Genomic DNA, 26015 nt, shown 5'->3' with positions numbered 1-26015 from the left:
TATAAAACATATATATATGTGTATATATATATAGATATAAATATACACATATCTATATATATATATATATATATATATACAGTATATATACACATATATATAAAAATATATATGTTTTTTGATAAAGAGAGACTCAGAAACATGACATTATTCAGGACTGTCCCTTTCCACGATGACACCAGAACCCCACTGCTTCGATCCTGACCTTTGCACACACACCGCACCCCATTTATCTTTCACCTCCTTTTTTTTATTATTACGGTGTCCCAACTCTAGGGACCTCCCTTCCTCCCTCTTCTCAGCCGTTCGCACAGGCATCTGTCCCTAACCCTTCTGTCAGGGTCAAGGGTTGCAGGTCAAAGCCCCGCACCACTCCCCCTGCAGAACAACCCCCACCTGCACCGCGCATTGACCGTCAAGACATCCCCCCATTTCGCCTCTCCGCATGTGGACCTCACCGTCACTCCGGGCGTTATAATCAGACAAAGCTCAAACATCCGCCGCCTTTGATTTATGGATTGATATTATGTTGTTTTCACTGTTTAAGCATTTTTCTTGTTCAGAAGTGCCACTATAAAGATGTTTAGAAAAACAGTAAAATATTTGACTATAAATGTTTGTGCTACTATAAGGATTAAATTAAATTTCCTGTAAACCATCATTTTTTTAAATTATTGTCCTTTCGGTGATATCCTGCTGTATGGATCAGTTGGGAGTTTATGTATTGGCAGAATTTTTATCAAATATTTAATCATGAATATTTTTAAGATAGCATTTTACTACATATGTTAGATTTTTTTTACATTTTTGCATGTATTTTTTACATTATATTATATTGTCTTTATTTTGTGTAACATGTTTTACAAAAGAAATAATGTCTCTAATTCAATTTCTGTTATTAAAATAACATCAAAAATACAATTTTAAAAAATATTTTTACATTTTAGTCACACACTAACAAAAAAATGAAAAAAATCTGAAAACTGCATAGATTTACACTCAGATATGAAAAAAAAATGAAGAAAAACAGTCAAAGTTAACGTATAGATTAATTATATTTTGCAGATTTGAAGAATTATGATAAATTGTTGCATAAATGCTCTTAAATTTGAATACTTTCAGTACTTTAACAATATATTTTTGAATAATAAAGCACTTATGTCGAATTAGTAAGCACATTTAATTCAGGTTGCATGGAGCACTTTTAAAAACAACCTAAGAGTTTTAGGAATAAATAATATTTGCAAAAAATTATGGTCTAGGAAAGTAATTTAACGGCCCGATCCACACATCAGCCCACAAAGAGTGTCACCCTTAACTAACAGCCAAAGGTCAAAGGTGAAAATAACACATGGGGCTTAGTTAAAGACCCCTATGTGAATGTGTTCTAAAGATTTATGATTGATGTGCAGAAAGTCTGGGTTTGTCATAAAATTAAGAATATAACTAAAAAGAATCTTTGGATCCAAGATGATTTAACATCAAATTTTAAGGACTTGGAGATCATTTCAGAACTGGAGATTTTTGAGGGGCTGGTCTCAAAATGAGAAAAGAGCATCAAAAACACATTTTTTTTGTTCTTTAAACAATATGGAAATTAAGTCAAATTTGGAAAATAAAATTCTGATAGATAATTACTCAACTATGAGACAAGTGTAGGTGAAAGATCTAAAAAAAATTATTGTACCGGTAAACATGAGTTCATTCACTTTATCATAGACTTAGAGCAAATCTGAAGCAATAAAACTTTACTAAAACTTTTATTCCCAGAATGGTGACATTATTTACAACATTTAATGTTAATGTCATAGTTGCTGTGAGGATTTTTTGGTTTAGTGTTGATTCTGTTTTAGTTTTTTCATAATAAATGTTTACATTTCTGCCATCATCCTAGTTTACTGTATTTTGGGTCCTACTTCTGGTTTTGACAGTTGAACCCAATCCGACTCTAGTTCTATATCGGAATAGAGAATTTATTTTCTTGTATCACTAACAAAAATCAATTAATATTAATGCAAATAAAAAAAAATGTCACTTTATAATATGAGGCAAAAATTGCTGGTGCTCAAGCCCCCCTAGGGCCCTAAGTGTGCACGTTCCTGGTTCAGAAATACTGAAAAACTTTGTGTTTGTGACGTAAAAGCTGAGAAGAGATTCCGTCTTACCTTGTACCACCAGGCGTCCGAGCGCTGTGCGCCGCATTCTCGTGCCGGGTCGATTGGCAGCACACACATACACGCCAGAGTGCTGCAGGGACACGTCTGAGATCATCAGGTTACCTGTGCCTAAAACCTGGATGCCCTCCACACCGATCGAGCGTCCATCTAACGGGCACAAAGAAGCAGAGTTTGAAACAAAAGTAATGCTTAAAATCACATCTAAAGAAGAGTTTAGATCTGTGAATGTACCCAGCCTGCTCCATGAGACAATTGGCTTTGGGTTTCCTGTGGCGATGCACTCCAGGATGGCTGTCTGGTGCACTGTGATGGTAAGATTTTGGGGCCCAGACAGGATGACTGGCTCCTTGTAGGTTCTTGGAACTCCCCCTGCAGGAGTGGAGCAAAATTATGAATGCAAACATTTGACTAATTTGGTAAAAAGCTGATTTTCTTAAAATCTTTTTTTTTTAAAAAAAGCTAAAACTATAGTTCAAACCCTTGTAATGTCGGTCAGCTGCAAAGGAACAGTTCAGTATTAAAAAAAATCCCACAAAAAAACAAAAAAAATGGAATCAGGACCTCAATAGGGTTTGAACTAAGAGAGTTTAACCCATAAAGTCCCCTTTTTCCTTCAAAATAAAATTATGTGGAATGCTCCACAAACCAAACGGATCACAGAACCCATTTCTGGTATTTTTCTGTTACATTGGTGTCACTATGGGTTCTTATGGGTTAAACCCCAAAACTTGATGCTACAAATTACTGTTTTTATGCTTAAATGGAAAAAAAAAAATGTATATCACATTTAAGTAAAACACAAAACATGCTTTTCTAAAAACTTCTGTAAGTAAAGTTTAAATGGTTGATCTGGTTTAAAGAAGTTGACATTTAAATACGTTTAGATGCAATAGCTTACAAAACACGTTTCAACAATTTGAATCAATTTGAGTTATTGTGAAAATTCTGCACAAAAACTGCCAAAAGATTTATTTTACTTTTAATACCGACTTTTTTTTCTTTTTAATTTTTATTGAGCACCATAGAACATGTACAGAAATGCCCAAAAGTATTATTCAAACAATGCTCTTATGCGCCCTTTTAATTTTTTTTTGCCCATGACTGCAAAGACGCTGTTAAAATCTGCTCGTCCACACATCAGCAGGTCACAACCCACCCGTTACGTTAAGCGTGGCCTCTTGGCTGAAGCGAGTGTTGGCGATGTTGGTGGCGACACAGCGAAACACTCCAGCGTCCGCCTGCTTCAAGCCCGTCACCTGGAGGATCCCCATGGGGAGAAGCGTGTACCTGGACGACAAGAACAGTGTGGAGGTAAGAATCCAAAAATATAAAGGAAATTTCAGTTCATCATCACATATGTTTCCAATAGTAAATTGAATCAGGTGTTTTCTATATACCATTAACTTATGAAGAACTTTAAAGCTTATTATCAACATTTTATGACTTTTTAAACAAAACTACTATAATGTTACGACTGAAATAAGTAAAATTACAGTGTATATTTGGTCTAAATTTAATTTAACGCTGTGTTTTTTTAATTTATTTTCAGTGATTAATCTGTAGAGGAGCTAAAAAACCGAATGAAAAGTTCTATTTTGTTGTTCCAAAGGAGACAACAAAACAACAATATGGCTTAAAAAAGTAGATTCAAATGTCGGTATTAACCTGGTGTCAGTAGTATTTAACGGCAGTCTGTCCTTCTCCCAGGTGATGTTGGCCTCAGGTACTCCGCTGATCTGACACTGGAAGCGAGCGACACCCCCCTCATCCACGGACATGGACTTTGGATGAGTGTGGAACTTTGGAAGAGCTGGAAGACAAAATACAGGAAGCTGAGCAAACGTTTGTTTATACTAAACAGTTACTTAAAACATATTCATCTATTTATCTTTATTATTGATATTTGAAATATTTTAGCACTTTTTTTTGTGCAAAAATTGGATCTAAAACAGCTTTGTTGCTTCTGGGACATCCACCCTACACAGTCTGCAAATTAGAACGTATCTCCGTGGCAACTAACGCCATTGTTGGATGGCCACTTGTAGATGGTGGTTTGTTCTCCTGGATTACCATAACTAGTGTCAGAGTGTTAATGGAATTACTTGGTGGGGGTTTAGTCGAGTTGTGGATATATAAGATGTTGTCCCTGGTTCAAACTGTTTTTTTTATTTTAGCTTAAAAGACTTAAATTATGATTAAAGAGCAAAAGAAAATGCTTTATGTCAGTGTGTGAGCTCTGTTTGTGTTTTTTATATTTATATATTTATGCAAATATGATGCTAACTAGAAGTGACAAAGATGACCTGTGCTTTAAACGAAACATATACTGATAGACATAGAAGCACAGTTGTTTCTTTAATTATATAAGATAAAGATACTTTATTGATCCCAGCCTGAGAAATGTACATAGATAAATATAGAAATAGAAATAGATATTTACAATAGATAAAACTCACACTAAAAAGACGAAACTATGCAAATAGTTTTGGTAACATGAATATGCTGGGGGGTTTGAGAACTTTTAATTTTGTTGTACCAAGTTTCTAAATATGTCTGTAAATTGGTACAGTATTAAGATTGTCTTTTACTACGTTTCTGTGTATTTGCAGATGATGCTGTGACCTCTAGGGGTGTCAGGAAACATCAATTCGGCAATAAATCACAATATATTAATTTGGCGATACTTTTATCAATTTAAAATGTTGACAAGATGATATTTAGTTAATTCATATGAGCAAACGTAGTTTCACGTCTGAATTTTGTTTTCCACCTTAACCCTTGAATGCTAATTGGCAGCACAGAAATTTACCAAAAGAAAAGCTCCATGAATTTGTGGGTAAACGTAACTTGTTTATGAGATTCAGTTGCAGAGCTTTTCGTTAAATTATCATTAAATAAGATAACTTTTTTTCAAAGTCATACTCTTCAAAAAAAAAATTTGTGAAAATTGTTCTGATACAGTCTTAGGACATATCGCGATACATATCGTGAGACACACATCGCGGTACATATCATATTGCCAAACTATTGCCAATACACACCTCTAGTGACCTGGCTACATCAAATTATCTACACTCACTAACTATTTTTAATTATTTATTTATTTATTTTTTATCCTCTAAAGTACAAGGTTGGTGTTAGAAAACAGAAGATTTTAGTAAAATTGGAAAAGAATCCAATGTCCCAGATACTCATGAAACGACTGTACAATGTATTAATGAAAGCATTTTGTCCCACTTGTAGTTCTGACCCTATTAAAGACTCACATGCCAACCGGACTTTGGCCTTGCGGCTGACCAGCAGACCATATCTGCTCTGAACGGCGCAGTCATAGTCGCCCGCGTCCGTGTAACCTCCGTCTCTGCGCTTCTGGAATCTTTGGATCAGTAACGTCCCATTTTCTAGTATCTGAGTCCGTTGGCTGTTGGGTATGGGCACTCCGTTCTTGTGCCACACAATTAAGACCGGTTCCTCGCCCTGCACCGCACAGTCCAGCATAAGGGGCCGATCCCTCACCGCGATCACGTCACTGGGCTGGAGCAAGAAGGTCAGCTCTGAGGCCCAGCAGATACCTGCAGATTCAAAAATAATAAAAACTATTAGGAGATATTTTATTGTAAGTGTCATAAGTTGATGTACAATAAGGAGATCCAATCAGTCAATTTTTCTTGAAAACTAGGAAAAACGCATTTTATAATACTTTGTCCAGGATGAAGTATAAATGGAAGGACTTTGCATTCAAATAAGCGGTTTATCTTGCTTTTCAAAGAATCTATTTTTAGTTCATTCATCCTACAGTGACCAATGTCTTCACAAAATGTCTGCAGGTCATCCAACTTGTTTTTTTACATCAGTAAAAAATACATGAAATACCATAGTTTCATGGTAACACAAATAATGCGTAGATCCATCTTGAGAACTTATTAGTTTTTATAACAAATCCAATACTACGACCACTGTTACACAAGAGACCGGTGGAAGTTTTGAAAGTATCTGAAAGCTTGAAAATGTATCCTTATGCACATTAGAGCCATTACACTCACTATAACACATCATAGACAATGAATACTTCCTTAATTTGGTGTTATTTATCATTTGTTGTCTTTTATTATCATGTTTTGGAAAATTGCTACGTTAAGTTCTCTCTATCTATTATCTGTTTCCACATAATCAAACTAAAATGTGTAGACTGAGATTTCGCCATTATCTTTCAGCTAAAAAAAGCCTTTTCAGTTTCTTAAAAGTTCAAATATGTAGAGTTCTATTCAACAGATTCAATTAAGCTATAGCATTCTGAGCCACGAGGGCTGAGAAACATTAACATGCATGAGAAACTTGGTCAGTGGAAGGGAACAACAGCGAGACGAGAACCCTCACGAGTGCCGCCGAGGTCAAGTTCGAAGAGCCCGCACCAAAGCGAGGGCCACCAAAGACAATGGTATTGTGACTATGCATATTTGCACCCACCCCTCAGCGACTTTTCGCTAAACCTGCCATCCTCCGCCGTACGTGTTGGGGCGCCATCTGCTCCTTCTTTATTCACCCAGCTGACCCCTAGTGCTCCTTTCCATCCTTTCAGTCCCATCTCCGAGGTGACTTTCCCATGCCACAGGACCTTTTCTTCTCCCCCCCTTGTGTCCTCTCCTCCATGACCCAGGCAACACCCCCAGTCTTTTCCCAGTTTTTGTCTGTGTTTTTTTGCTGATAGTGGCTTCAAATGCAAAGTGCCCTGATTCATAACAATGGCTGCTTTGCCTCCCAGCTGTGCAGTCGTGACAATCACCATTGGACTTGAACTTGCAGGATATTAATGTCTGTCCGCCATCAAATCTCCATTGTTATTTGGCCAACTTTGGCATCACTTTTTCAGCACATTTTACACATTTTTAGTGTCAAAACTTAAGAAATAATAGTTGATATGAGCTTCAACACTTCAACAAACGAACTTGTGCATCATTTTACCTTCAATTATTCTGCTTTGTATGTTTATTTTTGATATATTGGCAAAATAACTGATTTTTGCTTCAGATATTATTAAATTTGTTGACTTTAAAATAAAAAAAGGAATGACAACTTTTTAAAGTAATGTTTTCTCAAAAACATAAGCTGAACTTCTAAAAATAAGTTATAACAGCAGGAATTGAAGAATTTACATGTGACAGACTTCTTTTGCATGTATAAAATACTTCAAATTTGGTCTTCAAATCTATTTAAACATTCATAATAATTTTGATTTTATTATTAGACATATTTGTTAGTGTCAAGTGACCAGACATGATTCCACCATTTTTAAACACGAGCATCTGTTTCCTTTGTAATGAGGGTCATCCTAGTCGACAGATGCTGTCAGCAGAGACGACTGGACGACCGCTGGTCACCTGGCTCTGTTGAGATAAACCCCCAAACCCCCATTTGCTGACCAAATCCTCAGGATTTGTAATTAGATTCAGAGATCCTGAGGCGGAGGGGTTGGGGGTGGGAGGATGGAGCAGGATTCCTAACGATAATTTAAAAGAAACATTCTGATGTGTCACAGTAGAGTTCCTCATAACATAACTATAATAATTGGGGCCGTTTTTGGTCTGATTATTTTGTTTTTATAGTATTAGGCTTCACTATAATGTTCAATTGTTTTGGTTTTCTGTTTTTTATGTCTATTCTTCCCTGAAAACACATAGTGTGAGTTAATTGCTTTCTCATTTATTAGATTAACAATTAACAAATACACTCAAATTCATTAGTGTATTTGAATCAGTTTTTTTTCTGATTTTGTTACTGTTCTTATTGTTTCATGTGTTGAACTTGAACTTATTTGACTTATTTTAAGTTATTTTGTTCTTTTTTTGTTTAACTTGAGTTTTTCCTTTAAGTCTTTCAATTAAAGTTTGCTTTATTGCTATGCAGCAATGAACTAAAACACCTGCTTATCTTTGTAAGAGAACTTATCATGAATTTCTTGAGTCTTTACATAAAAATAATCCAACCAAAGATTAACAAAAAAATCACATTTAGTTCATTGTGATTAACTGATATTAGCAGATCTCAATAAAACAAAGTTTTGGTGAAAGGGGATTAAACTATTTTGTAAGTTTCAGGATTTAACTCTAAAAACTCAGGTGCTCACAATAACTCTCCCTAAAAACCCCAGATATTAAGCTCACAATTAACAGGCCTTGGAGAGCACAGTAAACATCACTTCCTGTTCCTTTTTTTCCTGCTAATTGTTTGCCAAAACGCCCCAAATCCACCCGATTAAATTTTCCAATGTCAATGTTGTGAAGTCTGCTGCACCAGAGAGAAAAGAGGTTATAATTACCCACAAATGTATGTTCAGAAACGTCAAACTAAACACCCAAATAACAGACTGGACATCCAAAAACACAAGGAGGAATCTGCACCATGTTGCACAGTTTCCTGTTAGTGAGTCATGATAGAGCAACAAGATAAGACAGAAAACACTGAAACTAGATGGGGAAAGTTACATTTAAAACATGAAAAATAAAATACTTTTTTGGACCAAATGTGATCATTTATGTCATGCGATCTGCTGCAACAGCAACAAATATATATTTATATATAGATATAAATTCTTATAATGTCATTTTATGAAGAAATAAACTATATTTTAGTTCAATTTGGGTTTTTTTTCTCCAGAGCTTCAGTTTTTTTCATACTTTTTTAGTTTTACACCTAAAGTCCCCAAACTGTAAGGATTAGACCAACATTTTTAAGTGTGACTGTAACTTTGACTTCATAGAACAATTGTGAAAGTTATTAAGAATTTACAGTCATAACATCAATAAAGAATACCAAATAAAAAGTTCAAATAGGGGCAAATATGATACTAGATCATTGGTATCCCCACTGTGGATGACATGGAGATCCATTGTCGCTCCTGTGAGTGGATGCTGGACACTCCAAAGTGGGGTGTGAGCAGGCCGGGGCAGCTGGGGGGGGGTTACCTTCTGGACACAGACTCTTAATAAGGTCTGGATGTGGGTGCAGACAGGGGCCAGTGTTATGGAGATGAGTGTCAAGGTCAGGTCACAAAGGTCAAAGCTGTTTTTGGGGGAGCTATTGTGCATCTACTGGCCACCCCCCAACACACTCAGTCAACTCAGTCCACCTAACAAAAGCACGTCAGGTCATAGATCGGAGCCAGCTTTTGCTTAAAGATGGAGCATCTGCACTGGTCCTCCCCCAGCGTCCAAAGTCACCCTCACTTTTTATTCCCTTATAACTATCGATTGTTAAATAATGAAACCAAATCAAAACTTTGTAATTTCCTCTGGAAATATGGCTAAACTGGATTTAGAATTGAAAAGAAATATTTTAAAAAACACCCTAATGGAAGATTTTCCTCTCACATATTTCATCTGTCCACTTCCAGAAATAAAAATGTTTTGGTTTCTTTGCTTGCTCACCAATTTAACAGTGGTTTTCAGAAAACTGAGGCAAAAAAATGAAAATGTACTAAATAAAAGCTCCTTTTTTAAAAAGAAAACTTGAAAATCTGACTGTTTTTTTAGCAGAACACAACCAAAGTGCTGCATTAGATGTTTTACCCTGAGCTGCAACTCTACTCATCCAAAGCTGAAAATTCATCAAATTCATTTAAAGGTTCATGATTGACATAATAAAATGTTTTGTTCTTCTAACAAACACCAGAAACCCAAGAGAAGCTTCACTTACTCAGACAGTGGAAAGCTGCCCAACACACGAGGACGATCTCTGCCTTCATTTTTGGTCTTCTTTCGTTCAGTTCCTTCAATTAAAGCTCATCACCATCAAGAAAAAAAAAAATCCCCAAAAATAAAAGTAATCCAATGGAGAATAAATTGCTCAAACTTTAGTCATTGAAGCATCTTGGTTGCTTTTTGGTTGAGCGCAGAGCTCGCTGGAGGTTGCTGGTCATGACCCAATCTGCCTTCAGAAGAGAGTGAAGAAGACATCTCTGGCTGGACGAAGCCTATTAGTCATTCGGCGTCATTGTTCTCAATGAATGATGGAAGGTTGGTCTCCGGTGAGCCAATCCGGGCTCGGGACAGAACCGTCATGATTGATATTCATGGTAAACAGAAAGCCTTCCCCCTCTTCTCTTTCATAATCCGTGGGCCAGCTGTGGCCGGAGCGGACCTCTCTGCTCTCCATCACACTGAGGGATGAGCCTCTTTGTTCGAGCAGAATTCATCTTGGAAATATCGTCTGTGAGACCAGAGAGTATCTTGGATTCGTGCAATTTTGCTATTAAGTTTGCATGCTGCTGTATTAGTTTGCTTTAGCTGTTTGCAACAAATTGCAAACAGTATCCATGGCAACCAAAATCCTTCCAAAGCATCTTCTGCACGTTGGAATAGATTTTAGATAAGTTTGTAATTGAAATCGTACTGCGGCAGTCAGTCACCCATACAGTAAAATACATTTAGATATCTGAATATAAAACATAGATCCAGTACATCTGTTCTTATTAAAATGACAAAATCAGATCTTTAAAGTTATCATAATTTTGGTTTTACATCTCTTTATTTTTCTCTTTTTTGAGCTCCATTATTATTTATTTATTTCTACATCTGCAGTGAAGATATTTAAGTCTATTCATTTAACATTTATCAATCAAGTGAGGCTCTGACTGAAAATGACCACATTTTGTGTCTAAATCAGGTCAAAGTGTGACAGTTTATGTCTTCTGCCTCACTGGATGGATGCTCTTTTAATGATCCTGTTGGATTTTTTACTTATTTCCTTGCAAATGATGAGTCAGCACTTTTCATTCTAATTTTTTTTTCTTTTGGAGCAGAGAAATGCAGAATTTTCCACAAATCACAATTGAAACTGTGATAATTTCAATGGTTCTCTGGTTCTTTTGACCCCCAAACCTTTTTTTAATGATCGCAGAAATATTGAGTTCTTTATAATTTGTTTAAACAGTCAGTGTTTGTCTATTTTATATATGTCCTCGTTTCACATAAAGACCATGTTTGTGGATTACTGAAGCTGTTTGTGGTTTTAGGAAAAAAAGGTCGCCTGTGAAAAGACAAAAAGCTGAGATAGCACAGAGTGCTCCTCAAAACATGATTTTTGAGCAAAATGATGAGATATGAAACAGATCAGCATTCTCCTCTCTTCTTATATGAGCTAAAATCGCTTTTTTGACCCAATTTCTTCTTTCAAAGTGCCTGAGTGCGCAGAAACATCAGGGAATCTTAGATGGTCAATATGAGTCTCTCAGATGTTTCACTTCTGTCACAAAGTTAACAACATAAAGTTTTGAAGCTTTACTAGCAAAAAAAGAAAAAAATCAAAAAGAAAACTGACTAAAGAAATAATGTTCTCTGGCCTCTGAACATATTAATCAAAAACAGCTCACAACAAAAGTTCCTTTTAGTAAACTTATACAAAGTACGTTCCTGAAATCCAAATTTTCTCCATTATGGATAAAAATAAAACTGACAGAAAAATCCAAAGATGCTTAAATCTCAGTTTCAATTTGAGAACGGAAAATTAAATCTCTCAGCTTCCTTATTTTAGATTTTTGTGATTTAATTTCAGATCATTTTATTACCAAAGAACCATATTCAATTTAGTTTATTTGTATTTTGTACATTGTAATTGACCTCTATTTTAGATTCTTATGAGTAGTTTGTCGGACTTTATTTCTTCAGTGACATCAACCTGTCAGCGGACTGCAGATGGAAATTAGCCTGCAGTTAAATTAAAAAAAATCGTTTTAAATGTTCATTAATATGCAACGTCCCATTCTTAATAAGTGAATGTTCAAATAAATTGGAACATTTTTCGTGAACTGAATTAACCTTAGATTTCGGTCATTTCTCAACACTTTAATCATAAATAAACTCTCAAAACTCCTGTTTGTTCATAAGATCCTGCAAATTGTGGCAGAAAAAAAACGAGTTTTGAAAGTATTTCAGCTTAAAAAAATGGATTTTTAAAAATGTTTCATGACCTTTTGAACGCTTTTTCACTTAAAAAGTTATGTAAAGCAGATAGGAAATGTTGGTATTTGTTTATTAATCGTTTGTAAGACTAAATTGTACACAGCATTACAAACTGATATGAGAACACATTTGTGCACTGATTTTTTTCATTTTTGTCAGAACTTTGTTAGTATGTGTAATTGTTATAACATGTTATATTACAGTTATTGATCCAAGAGGCTCAAAGCTGTGAATCTGAAGGAAAGACGTGTGCGATTTATGGTCATAAAGCGTCTGAGAATGAATGAAAACCTGCAGTTACATAATTTATTAATGTTTCTTTAACACAGCAAAAGTCAAAAGCAGTGATTCTTTTTAATGTCATATTTATGCAGTGGAATTGTTCACAACTTAAACCTGAAACTGTTCTCATCCCTCCAAAGATTTGAGTACCGGCATGCTCTTTCAGAGTTCCTGCAGGTTGTTAAAACGTCTTAAAAGCATTGAATTTATTAATTTGGAAACAATCCCTTAGAATCCCTTTTAAAAAGTCTTTGATATGTGAGCCTTAAAATTGTGCTCTGTTCTTACTGCATTGTTCATTTGTATTTCACATTCAGAATATCTGTTTGTTTAAGAAATTCCATATTTTCATTGTCACTAGGGCGGGAAAACAGGCAGAAAAATTGGTCTTAATTTTTTTAATGTATGGTCTTAAAAATGTCTTAAATAAACTTGAAGAAACTTGCAAGAATCCTGTGTTTTCTACCTGTTTTGAATGACGAAAACTGTGTTTTGGGTGTTTTAAATGTGTTCTTGTTAAATTTTTCTGATATATATAAAGACAATTAAACTCAGAATTGCATATTTGTGTATTATGAAAAAAAAGATTATTTGGGAGGGGAAGGGGGGCGGGGTTGCTCCGTGGCAGTGGTCCCACCCACTACTAAAAAGCAAATTTTTAATGAACCAAGTGTGCTAGTAATGATCGTATCATATCACAATTGGATCCTAATTCATGCAAAACAGACCTCAGGGAGTACGGTCATCTCACAAGGACTCATCCTCAGCACTGGAGCCCCTCAGGGTTGTGTTCTGAGCCCCCTGATGTACTCATGTTATACCTTCTTCTGTGTGGCCACCTTCAGCTCCACCACTGTGAAGTTTGCTACCAATACTGTGGTGGTGGGTCTGATCTCCAACGACGATGACATGGCCTACCTGGAATATATTGACAGGACAGGAAAGCTCTCCAGGGGGTGGTTCAATCAGCCAAGCGCACCATCCGTACCAAGCTCCCTGACCTGCAGACCCCCTACAACAAGTGGTGCTGCACCAGAGCTAACAGGAAGGACCTCATGGAACCCAACAAAGGACTCTCTTCTCTGTTGAGGTCAGGGAAACGTTTGTGTTCCCTGAAGGCTAACACTGAGAGGATGAGGAGCTTCTTCCTGCAGTGGGGCCTCAGTTTCTTCTTTCTCAACAAGAAACTTTACAATTTACATTATCAACACTTCTGAAGGACTCTTTAACCCACAGTTACAGTTAAAGTTAGAGTCAAGGCCCAGGGTAATTCTAAACGGCTCTCCATATTGTTTTATTTTATTGCTATTATCGACCCGATGTTATCTTATTTTGAAAATATAATTTTAACAAGACATATTTTTATCTAAAGTAAAAGGTTATTTGGGTTTAAGTTGATTTATTCTGCCTTTTTATTACTCATAGTTATTTTGAAAAGCTACGGTTTTAAAGTTTTAAAAATTAGCATTCTGCTAGCTTTTTGGACTATTTTGGTGTTTACTAAGATTTTTAGGCTATTTTGGAGTTTAGCTAATATTTCAGCTACATGCTAGCTGTTTTGGCTAACCTAATTTTTGTTGTTGTTTTAGCCTAATTTGGCATTTAGCTAATATTTTAGCTGGCTATCAGCTTCAGTGTTTTCAGCTATTAGCTTCAGCATTTTTAGCTATCAATTTCAGCATCTTCTGCTATCAGTACTAGTATCTTTAGCGGCCAAATTCAGCTTACAGCATTCACACTAGCATTATCGCAGGTAATGCTATGTACTTAGTTCATAATTATGTTAAAAAGTTACTTTTTCAAAGTTTTAAAAATTTCGTTTTAGTGTGTTCAGTAAATGTTTATCCTGCTCGGTCCTTGACCTAAGCTATGTTTTGGATTTTGGCTCCTTGTGCGATTGAGTTTGGCCCTCCTGCTTTAACCTCTTGAGACCTGGCGTCCACATACAACATTTTAGGTTACCACAACAGTTAATTATACTTAGCTTGACTACATGTTTAGAGTGTTTACTCAAATATTAGCTTGGGTCTCGAGAGGTTAAACTTTTGTGGACTATTGTGACCCTGAGTAAGTTAGATTGTTATATATTTATTAAAATGTCTTTTCTACTCAGCCTCCTAACTTTTTTGTCTTTATCCTCATACTGTCAGACAGTCGTGCGATACATTTCACTTCAAATTAAAATGTAGATGTATGTATAAAATTTGAGCGATTTTGTCAAAAATTGCTCATAAGTTAATCAGATTGGGACTTAAAGTAACTTTTTTGTTTCGAGGCCTTTCAAAAACGATGCCTCTGATCTGAGAATTATCAGCAACACTGCATAAATGTAGGAAAATTGCTCTTTAAAAACACATTTTGGCCTTTATGCAAAACCTAAATGACTTACATCAACAGACACTAATATTATGTTTAATAAGTCAGTAGATGTTGTATTTACAAGTTTTAAAGCTAAACCTTTGTGATATAAAATTGACCAAAAAAAAAGGAAATTACACACTATAGCAGCAAAAGATGATGTTATGCATCCCACAACGCCAATGAGAGTAAGCAATTTACACTGAAAAGACTGAAAATCAAATCTTTTAATATTAGAAGAAATCTCATCAGTTTATACAAACTTTTATCTTTTAACAATGTAAGTTTAACCACTTTATTATTTCTTGTAGCTGATTTCATGTTTTTAGTGTAGCTGAAAGATTTCTGTAGTAATGCAGTAGATCTGAGGAGTCTATTGTTGAATGGCTGTAAGAATGAGGATGTTTAAGGTTTTCTGTGATCGTCTTTGTATTACAAAACTTTCTTCTGTGAATGGTCATCCCAGTGCAGACTCTAAAACCAGCCGTGTCACCATCTCAGCCTCTTTAAGTCACTTGCTTTTTAACTTTTGACTGCAGATGTATGGAAGTTTTTTAGTTCCATCAGACTCTGAATTTTTTTAACCTCTGATTTTTTTTTCCTGAATTTTTTTAACCTCGGATTTTTTTTTCCTGAATTTTTTTAACCTCTGAAATTGTTTCTGATTTGTTTTAACCTCTGAATTTGTTTTTCTGAATTCTTTTAACATCTGAATTTTTTTCTGATTTTTTTAATCCCCGAATTTTTATCCTGAATTTTTTTTCAACCCTTGCTCTTTAAACAGCCAATTTTTATGCTCCCAAAAATATTTTCTATCTTAAAAAAATCATTATTTTATTTTTATCTTTTTATAATTTAATTGAACAAAACACAAGTAGGTGTAGCTTTGCTGGTTATTTTCCTTGAACGTGTGAAGCTCGAAATGTGTCTGAGGTATTTGATTCAACTTTTACTTTTGGAGGAGCTGGAGCAGATCCATCGCCGTCGCAGGAACTTGCTACACTGTTTGGGCGAAGTTTTTCACTCTGAATTTTTTTATGTTGAATTTCTGACCCATTTAAATTTTACGTTTATATAAATTATAAATAAAAGATATTACACTTCAATGATGTAGTTCGAAATGGAATATGAAGAAGTTTTAAAAACCTTTTTTAATCCTACCCCCTAACAATATATGTTAATTTTAATCTTTAATATGAACTATTTCAGAACAGAAATCAAGTACCATTTTTTCTGTTTTTCATCTGTCCATATAATGAAACACACACAAAGATCTACACACAAACACGTACATTTATACAAATATACCAGCTTTACCATTCACATGCTTTCCCAATATTTATTTAAAAACTTGTTCATATTTCATATTCAAATGTAGCAGAACAGAAAGTAAGTCTGAGTGTAATCTGATCTTATTTGGTAATTATTCAACAAACTGAACTTATTGATCAATATTTATGTATTAAAATGATTTTTCATGTGTTGCAGCCATTACAGCTTGTTTATTTCACCGCGGCAAACTTTTTTTTCCCCCTTTGTGCGGATTAATTTCAATCACCCGGTCATGAAGGCAGTGGCGCCTCCAGAAATCCACAGCACTGGTTTATCTGCACCACAAACTAATTATGGAAAATCTCTATGTTGAACAGACTGCTTGAAGATATATATATATCTTTTAGCATTTAAAAAATACAATAAGCCCCATGTCTTTGATGTTTACGAAATAGGACAGTTCACAAAAAGTGTACAACAACCACAGTAACAAAACATTAAAGGAAATTTACATCAGGTTAAAAAAAGAAGAAATTCAGAACATAGTTGCAAACAAACCAACACGGGAATGTCTTTTTTAAAATGCAATAACATAAATGTTTAAAAGTACTGTAAAGATTTTCCTCTATTGTCTTCTGGTTATGCAATATAAGAATAAAAGATGTACGTTCTCAATAAAAGACAGGCTCTTCCATCTGGTATTGTGAGTTAAAATATAAAAACGTAAAATTATTAAATACTAGTTTTAGTTTATTATAAGCAGTAGATTCGTTTTCCTTAAACCTGCTATCTACCCTGATCTCAGCAGTTGGTGTGCTCCATCTAGTGGTTGTTTTAGGTATGACAACTAGATCTGTTAAACTCTAAGAACATCGTCATCATGCTGCTTTAAATATCCAACCATGAAAAATGAAAGGTAGCCTGTTTTTTTTTTTTTTTCAGTATCTGAACTAATCTTGGTTCTATTTTTAAATATTTATATTACTCTTTATAATTCCCAAGTGTTTTATTTGTCATTTTCCTGCTCTGCTCTATATCTTAAATCGTCTGTTAGTTTTAAATTCTGTCAAATTAAATTTATTTTAATACTATATAAATCTATGCAACATAAGTCACATTCAGTAACTATGAATCATTATTTGGACAGCAGAACTTCTGTTAGTCATTTACACTTTCTTTCTTGTTTGGTCATTAATATGCTCCATTGTTTCATATTAAAACACTGCAAAAAATTATCTTTGTGTAATTATGTATTCATATGATGAACAACATTTTATTGTTAACTGCAATTCTGCAATAAACGAAAAATGATTAATATATTTGTCTAAACCCTTTTCCTATTTCCTCCATCTGTTGCTCTGAACTGTTGACCCAAAATATAGTTGAGGTTCTCCACCTTAATCATATTCCAGTACTCTTTATGTACATTTTGTTTTCATATTTTTTTCTTCTTATTATTTATTTCCTTTCCCATCTTTAGATTAGTCAACAACCAACGTCACACATCTGGAAATCCAATGCTCAGTTTGGATTGGCTGCTCACAGGACCCGGGCACACTGCTGCGTCCTGATTGGCGGATTGGTTTCCACTGCGTGACCTGATTGGTTGTCAGAGGAAGTAGGGCTCGGTGATCTCAGCTCAATCCGGAACTAGACCTGGTCGAAGGGCGAGAATTTGTTTCTTCAGCTGAATTATATGTAAGTATAACATAAACGCCAATGACCTCGTTTCGGTGTTGTTTCTTAGTTTCCAATAGTTAATTGAACGCATCTTTAAAATAGAAACGAAACGAACTTGTAATAAATACGCTAACACTGAGAAGTTAGCATGTTTAGCTAACACGCTAGCATATTCCGCTAATTTCTGGGAATGTCTGTGTTGTAAAATTCCGTTAGCAGAAGGCCGTTTAAGTGACATTCTTTTAGATGCACTACACGCTATTGTTATGTTAACTTTTTGTTTCACATTTGTCTATAATTCAACAATTGCTAATTATTTAAATAAGCTAACGAATCTTAGAGTCCACGTCATGCCAAATCAGCCAAGTATTAGTGACTTTAGACGGGCTTGTCTGTATTTTCACGGTCCATATTCTATATTTATTATGATTTTAATAAATGTCAGCTTAGTCTTTGCTGTTGAAATCGTTTTAGAACGTGTTTTCATACTCCCTCTGACCTACATTTGGAGTTTTATTGAAGTGTTAATGTTCCATAACAGATTGTGGTCTTTTCTCTCTTTGTGTGGGTTTGTTTGCAGTTTTAGCTCAACAACAAAGCTAAGCCTTCTTTCCTCAAACATGTCTTACGGCAAAGCGGAGTTCCGCCCAGTCCCGAGGGACTTTGGCTCCCTCATTCAGACATGCAGCTCCAACATCCAGAAGATCACACAGAACAGTGAGTCCTCCATTGCTCCGGGCTGAGACCCTGTAGTCAGCGACCCAGGAAGGAGTCATGTGAGAATGCTTTGGAGAATCGTGATGATCTGCTGCTTCTCATGGGCTGTTCAGAAAGAAGGGAAAAAAAGCAAACGACTTGGCTAATTTTTTTTTTTTTTTACAACACTTTCAGGAGAATGCAGTAATATAAATGTTCAGGTTATTCATTATTTTTTAGATGTGTACAATAAAAAAAATCACCTTTTTGTATAAAACTCTAGTTACATTCTTTTAATTTGGTTTTGTCATAATTTCAGGTGATTTTTTAATCAATACAAGTGTAACCTCTTGAGTTTCAGAAAATAAAAATATGTTAAAAATAATGCATCAAATTCCTAGAGTCCAAATTCTTCAGATTTAGTATCACTGAAAAAACTCAAATGTTCTCTGTAGATACCAACATGAGTTAATTAGCAATGGTTGGGAAATATTCAGGTTTAGAAATGTCCTTCAGGGGAGAAATTTTCATTTCGTCGTCAGGAGGATATACAAAATGTGATTCTTTGAGTTGTTTTTTATTTTATTTTATTTTTTAGCTCTTTTGTGTTGTTGTTTGATATTGGTGCTAACAGATGATCCCTTCAAAAAGGTTTGTAGATTAAGACTTTTTCTATTTTCCTGGCAGCTGCACAGATAAAGTCGATGGTGAATCAGCAAGGGACGAGCCAGGACTCCAGTGAACTCCAGGATCGTCTGTATGCCATCATTCTTTGTTATTTTTCTCCGGTTTCAATGAAAACCCAGGGAAACTGAGATGTTTTTATTTGCAATAACCTCCCTACAAGGTTCTATGTATTACAGACATATCCACACTTCATTGTAAAGTTAGCAGTCAGTTACATGAATAACATTTCTCCCCTTTTAAACAGTAACTTGACATTGACATGTCTTTTTAAAGCCCCCTGACTCATGTCTAAGACAATTTTTAAAAAAACAACCACTTTGCTTTGCATGTATTTCATGCACACGCTGTTATTAATCTTTGACTGTGGTTGGAGAAACCTTTCATATCCTTCGCTGAAGCTGTGACAGAGCTAACTTCTGTCGACCTAAGAGTCCTCCTGACTCTGATGACCTTCACTGATTGTTGCAGGTGGCTGTAAAGTAAATTCCAATAATCTCTGGCATCTTTTCCAACTCTACATAAACGTGTGACATAGTTTTCCATGGTGTGTTTCCACTGTGCGAGGAATTTTAAAGACTCACTCCGATCATTTTTGAGCTATTTTCAAAGCGTTCACAATGGTCTTTTAATTATGATGATGCAGTTTTTAGCCAAAATATAAAAAAAAACGTTGTTTTCTTGGAGTGGTTTCTGCAGATCGCCAGGAGTTCCTTGGAAATTTGCCTCTGAGTTACGTGACTGTTGGAGTGGAGCAACCCCGCCCCCTTCCCGTCACCCATAACTGAGAATTCTCTGTTTACAGTCTTTCACTAGCTTATATCCCCAACCTGTTTTTACTGGTGCAACAAAAATGTTTCATTCATCTGAGTGGGTCTTTAAAGTTTTCATCTATTTAAGAGGTGATAGAAAAACTTTTATTTCAAATAAAAGTTATTTATAAAATTAAAAGTTTAAATAACTTGATAATTAAAGTAATTTATAGATGCAGTAACAGTAGTGGATTACATAAAAAAAGAGGTGCATGTGTCTCTGGAGCCTCAGGTCACAGAGCTCTGGTCTAAGTCTACAGTCTTCTTCTTCAGGTTGATGTTCAGTCCTGTTTCTGTTCTCTCGTCAGGCAGCAGATCCAGCACTACACTAACCAGCTCGCTAAGGAAACCAACAAACACCTTAAAGAGCTCGGCTCCATCCCTGCACCTCTGTCCCCCTCTGAACAAGTAAGTGGGCATTTGTTAAAACACCTGCATAAGGAATGAATCCTATTCAAGGAGATTAACTCAAAACAGTCTCCCCTGACTGGAATGTTCCAAATCTTCTTATGTGCAGCAGCATTTAAAATAAATAAATAAAATAAACTCAAGTATTTTGAATTTCACACATTTTTAATTACATTGATTTTAAAAAGGTGCAGCTGAAATCCATCTTCTTAAATCCTTTTTTAACTGTAGAGCACTATCGCTGGGTGATCAAAAGTATTCACATACATTTCAATATATTGCATTTTTCTGAGTGTCATGGTCCCTGGGTAAAGTCAAACATGTCCTAGAAATGGGTGGACCAAAGATCAAGTCTCCACTATCATTATTTATTTTTTTAGGATTTTTTTTCTTCTCAAATTCCTCATTTTAGGATCTTCCTTTGTATTTATTTTCCATTTTGTTCCTTTAGTTTAAGATCTCGTTAAAGTTGGTTAAATTACGAGTGAAACGCCGTGTCTCATTACCCGCTCCGTGTCCCCCCGCTCTGTCCAGAGGCAGCAGAAGATTCAGAGAGACCGGCTCATGAATGATTTCTCAGCGGCGCTCAACAACTTCCAGGCGGTTCAGCGACGCGCAGCAGAGAAAGAGCGAGAGTCCATAGCCAGAGCAAGAGCTGGATCCCGCCTCTCAGTGAGTCCGACTCGGAGATGAAGTCACTCAACACCAGGACATGTTAAAAAAATAAATCAATGACAATGTTCCTTATTTTATCTGTTAAACATCAACATTTTTGTCCAAATTAAGATTATAATTGTTTTATTTTGAAAATATTTGATGCTTAAACTATGTAAATATTCTAACATACTGATCAGCCTAAACAAGCAGTGATTTAGCAGTTTGGGTGAAGATTCTTGTTTTGTTTGAAGTAAAATAACATAAACCTTCAGTTTCCTCCTCAGACTCAAAGCTTCAATCTTGTTTCTTTAACCTGCTGACTAACTATAGTCTCTGTTTCCTATTTTCAGAATGAAGATGGTTTTCGAGATGAAAAGCTTGTCTCTTTTGATAAGTAAGTCATTCTCCTAGGGTTTACCTGTACGCACTTCTTTACTTTCACAATGAAAAGAAATATTTGTTATATTTAGTCCAAAAAATCTTGACCACAATTTCCTTATCAAAACCTTTATCTAAAATAAGCAGACTCGTGAATTAAAGTGCTTCCAGTTGGCATATCAAAAATGACATTTTTTGACACGTTTTTTTCATTTATCTTGGCTCCAAAATTAAAGTTTTAGGTTAACATTGTTGCAAAAAAGCCATTTCTGGACAGTTCTTTATCATGTACATTTCAATGTGAAAATGAACTGAGTTTATTCTGGAAAAAAAGACATTTTAAATAAATATTGTTGAAATCTCATCAAACACACTTCTTGTAGAGAACAGAGAATATAGTGGATGTGGTGACCAGGTGCCTATTTTTTATTTTTTAGCCAATCACTGAGACAGATGGTCTTGGTCACATGTTCTGGTTTCAACGCTGCGGTTTTCATTTCTCCATTTTCAGTTCCCTCAGCAGCTAACCATTCGTGTTCACCTCACTCTCACCGGACGCCAGTCGATGTTCACATGAGGGTGTGGTTAATGAGTAGAAACCTAAAAATAGATTTTATTTTAAAGGAACTCACATGCAGAAACGGTAAAACAGTTAGATAAAAAAAAGAAAAAAACAGAGATTTATCTATTGTAAATTAATGGTGAATAAAGCAACTTCTAGATCTTTAAGCTCTCAGTTGCATCTCGAGAACTTCACTAAAATACAAACACATGGCCTCCAGCTTCATTTACCCAACTATTCTTGATGAGTCACTTTGGCTCCTTTTAGCTAGAGATAAAATCACAAGAAAATATGAATCATTTTGACCTGAAATCAGACTAAATGAACTTTGCATGATTGTTGCTCAACTTCAGGTTTCATTCTCTACATTAACAACATCCACATGCCTGTTTGCCGGCCCACCGCAATGTTTACAGTTTTTGTTTTCTTACACAGAAAATAGATTTTCAAATGTCTTGATTAGGATCGTTATCGTTGCCACGACTTGATTATTTTTGGCAGTAAATCTTTAGCACAAATGTTTAGATTATGTTCAAAACCATAAAAAAAAAGAATTTGCATTTTTGAATAACATTTCTAGTGCTACTATTGCTATCAATCACATAATTATTGTGATAAATTCCACCTTTTACTGGAAGTTTTTTTTGTTTTTTTTTCTGTGACCTGTTTGTCTACAGCCAGGAGGACTTGGGTCAGATGACGATCCAAACTGAAGATGTTGCCATCACAGAGGAGGACCTGGAGCTGATCAGAGAAAGAGAAACCAACATCAGACAGCTGGAGGTGAGCCTGATCTCTGTGCACTTAAAGACAAGTTTTAGTGTTTGGTGATGAAATGGAGGCTGACTCTTGTGTTTTGTTTATTTCAGTCCGACATCATGGATGTAAACCAGATCTTTAAGGACTTGGCGGTAATGATTCATGACCAAGGAGAGATGATTGGTGAGTCAGATTCCCCACAATCGACTTGAAAACACAACGTCCAAATAACACGATTGTTTTTAATCTTGTTTTGAACCTCTTAGTTCCATCACAGCTCATTTTCCTTTAACATTACCAATAGTTAAATAGATATCAGAGCTTTTTGTGTCACATGACCTATTGGACATTTTGGAAAAAGTAACATATAAATCAATAACTGTTTTTTTTTCTTAAATAGACGTCTATGGGATTTTTGGCTTTTTGGGAACAGCAAGTACTGTTTAGAATGTGAGGGGAGAGGCGTCTCTCAGTCCAAATCTTTAACGTACTGTAGCTTTTCAACCGTTAACACGATCAACGGGATTAAGTAGATTCTGAAGGAGAAAAGCGGCTCGTACGAGCAGTTTTCATAATTTTAACAAAGCATATTTTTATGGAGAGTAAAATATTGAAAATTATTTAAGGTTTATGTTGATTTATTCTGGAATAATATTCCTTTTCTTAATTATGTTGAAAAAAGTTGCAGTTTTAACATTTTAACAATTGACATTCTGCTAGCATTTTAGACTATTTTAACATTAACCTAGATTTTTAGGCTATTTTGGAGTTTATCTAATTTTTCTGCTACATGCTAGCTGTTGTGGCTAATTTGGGATTTTTTTTGTTGTTTTTTAGACTGTTTTTGAGTTAGGCTAATGTTTACATGCTAACTGTTTTGGCTAATTTAGGCTCTTGTTTTAGTTTTTTAGGCTGTTTTGAAGTCTAGCTAGTTTTTCAGCGACCTGCTAGCTGTTTTGGCTAATTTATGATTTTTTTATTATTTTTTAGGCTGTTTTTTGAGTTAGGCTAATATTTACACAGTAGCTGTTTTGGCTAATTTAGGCTCTTGTTTTAGGTTTTTTAGGCTATTTTGAAGTCTAACTGTTTTGGCTAATTTAGGCTTTTTTCAGTTTTTTAAGATATTTTGAAGTTTAGCTAGTTTTCAGCTACATGCTAACTGTTTTGGCTAATTTAGTATTTTTGGTTTGTTTTTAGGCTGTTTTTGGAGTTAGGCTAATATTTACATGCTAACTGTTTTGGCTAATTAAGGATTTTTCTTTTTAGTTCTTTTTAGGCTATTTGGAAGTTTAGCTAGTTTTTTAGTTACATGCTAACTGTTTTGGCAAACCTAAGTCATTTTTTTGGTTTTTAGGCTAATTTGGAGTTTAGCTAATATTTTAGCTAGCTATCAGCTTCAGCGTTTTCAGCTATCAGTTTCAACATTTTTAGCAATTAGCTTCAGCATTTTCAGCTCCAGCATTTTTAGCTATCAGCTTCAGTGTCTTTAACCTGTAAATTTCAGCATCTTTAGCTGCCAAATTCAGCTTACAGCATTCACACTAGCATTATGTAACTTGTATTAAGTTTTGTCTGTTATGTTTTAAAATTTAGTTTTGCAGTGATCAATGAATGTTTATCCTGTTCAGCCCGTGACCTAAAATGTGTTTTGGATTTTGGCCCCTTGTGTGATTGAGTTTGACCAGAATAAATAATATTCTTCAAGACAAAGTAGGACGTTGTGATCATAGTACATTAAAGGAACTGTTGGTACTTTCCAGTTGACGATGCTGTATCTTCTGACTTGCAGATAGCATAGAAGCTAATGTGGAGAACGCTGAGGTTCACGTCGAGCGAGGAAGGGATCAGCTACAGAGGGCGGCACACTATCAGGTGAGCTTGGCCCCGCCCCTCCTCCACAGCCGCCGCAGGCTCCAGCTCACCTTTTCTGTTTCTCCGCCCCGCAGCAAAAGTCTCGAAAGAAGATGTGCATCTTTGCTCTGATCTGCTCCGTCATACTCGTCGTCCTCGCCCTCCTCATCTGGTGGGCGTCCAAGTGAGCTGAAGTCACACGTTCGGTGGTCCAACACTCCATTTTACCCCCGCCCCCTCCCACCTTTATAGCACTCGATTGGAACTGCAAGAGGAAAAAGATGAAAACCGTCAGGAGATCAGGAGAGAGGGGGTTGTGCCACAGTCAATGTGAACATTTCATCTGAAAGGATCCGGTCTGTTTATTTGTAAAGTAGTTGAAGAATTTATTTCGTCTGTGATTGAAGAGGTAACAGACAACACAATACTGTCTAATTTATGAAACTCCTTAAATGTACTGACTCCTCCCTTATCTTATTTACCACACTAATGCTAATTACTAATGTATTTTTAATGAAATAATGCATTTTGTTTAGGTGATTTCTGTTTTGTTTCTGCTGTTTTAAGAACGCTTCATTCTCTCATTGTAACAGAATCTTATAGCAGTTGGTTGTACATGTTGTAAATGATAAACATCTGAACAATCCATGTCTGTTTCCAGCACTGAACTAAAAGGCTGTTTTCATACACGGTGTATAAAATTCATTTCTGTGACTCCTTACAGTATGCACAATAAACATCATAAGCGCTCGTGTTCTTTTCTACTTTTATAAATCATTTAGCAGAATTTCCCGTCGTTCATGACGTGATCTTTTTTTGGTAATGTTTGTTTCAACCAGGATTAGAGCTACCACTATTAAATTAGTCGACTAATTTAATAGTCGATTAGTTGTTACTTTATTATTTGGAGTGTAGTGAATTTGAACAAAGCTGTGAGCGTTTAGCACCAAAAAATGCACATTTTTTAATATCAGAGTCAGACAGAAACTTTCTTTAGTGAAAAATATTTCCTTGCTTCAGATGCCAGCCTCATTTAAATTGTGTGATTGCTTAGTAAGCATTCACATTATTGATTCTCCTGCTCCTTTCCGTACGTTTTTGGCACGTATAAACACAGTTACACCTTACCATTCTTGGTATCAAAACGTTCTGCTCTATCAGGACATTACTGCTTCTATTTTTACTATTCATAAACTTTATAGTTTTTAAAATATTGAGCAAAATATGCCCCATAGGAAATGAATTAGAAAGTCTTCAAATTTCAAAAGTTTTAAGTATATTAGCAACAAGTCTTTAAACATATTCATGGGCTGTGTTTTATTCTTTTGTAATTTTTTTAATAATAATAATACTAATTGTATCTTTGAGTAGCCTTTAAAAGCGCTACATAAATCAAATTTATTGTCATTATTATAATAGCAATTGTCAAAAAATTGGAGTTTAGCTAATATTTTAGCAACATGCTAATGTTTTTGGATAATTT

The 26015-nt window shown here is 35.3% G+C and overlaps 2 protein-coding genes across 4 annotated transcripts in view; one reads left to right on the top strand and one right to left on the bottom strand.

Moving 5' to 3' along the window:
* si:ch211-57n23.4 (immunoglobulin superfamily DCC subclass member 3) overlaps positions 1-10711 on the bottom strand; it is an 18118-nt gene extending 7407 nt beyond the window's left edge. For 2 of the 3 annotated variants that reach the window (XM_036214277.1, XM_036214278.1), the window contains exons 1-5: positions 9870-10711; positions 5444-5749; positions 3843-3987; positions 3334-3464; positions 2166-2546 (exon numbers count right to left, since the gene is read on the bottom strand). In XM_036214277.1, the coding sequence (XP_036070170.1) occupies positions 2166-2546; positions 3334-3464; positions 3843-3987; positions 5444-5749; positions 9870-9918 (1012 nt within the window). In that variant the 5' untranslated portion in view covers positions 9919-10711. The remainder of the gene's footprint in view (positions 1-2165; positions 2547-3333; positions 3465-3842; positions 3988-5443; positions 5750-9869) is intronic. The other variant, XM_024260631.2, reaches the window with a different exon arrangement.
* A 6882-nt stretch (positions 10712-17593) lies between these two features.
* LOC112137700 (syntaxin-12) lies at positions 17594-25282 on the top strand. The gene is made up of 10 exons (XM_024260125.1): positions 17594-17743; positions 18306-18442; positions 19109-19178; positions 20226-20325; positions 20860-20997; positions 21333-21376; positions 22600-22705; positions 22792-22864; positions 24471-24553; positions 24628-25282. The coding sequence occupies exons 2-10, from the start codon at positions 18346-18348 to the stop codon at positions 24718-24720; spliced, it is 804 nt and encodes a 267-aa protein (XP_024115893.1). The 5' UTR covers positions 17594-17743; positions 18306-18345; the 3' UTR covers positions 24721-25282.
* Positions 25283-26015: the final 733 nt, after the last annotated feature.

Source organism: Oryzias melastigma, linkage group LG11, assembly GCF_002922805.2.
Source record: "Oryzias melastigma strain HK-1 linkage group LG11, ASM292280v2, whole genome shotgun sequence".
In the NCBI taxonomy this organism is placed as follows: Eukaryota; Metazoa; Chordata; class Actinopteri; order Beloniformes; family Adrianichthyidae; genus Oryzias; species Oryzias melastigma.
Note: the sequence above shows the minus strand (reverse complement) of the source record. Positions and strands in the feature narration are given on the sequence as shown.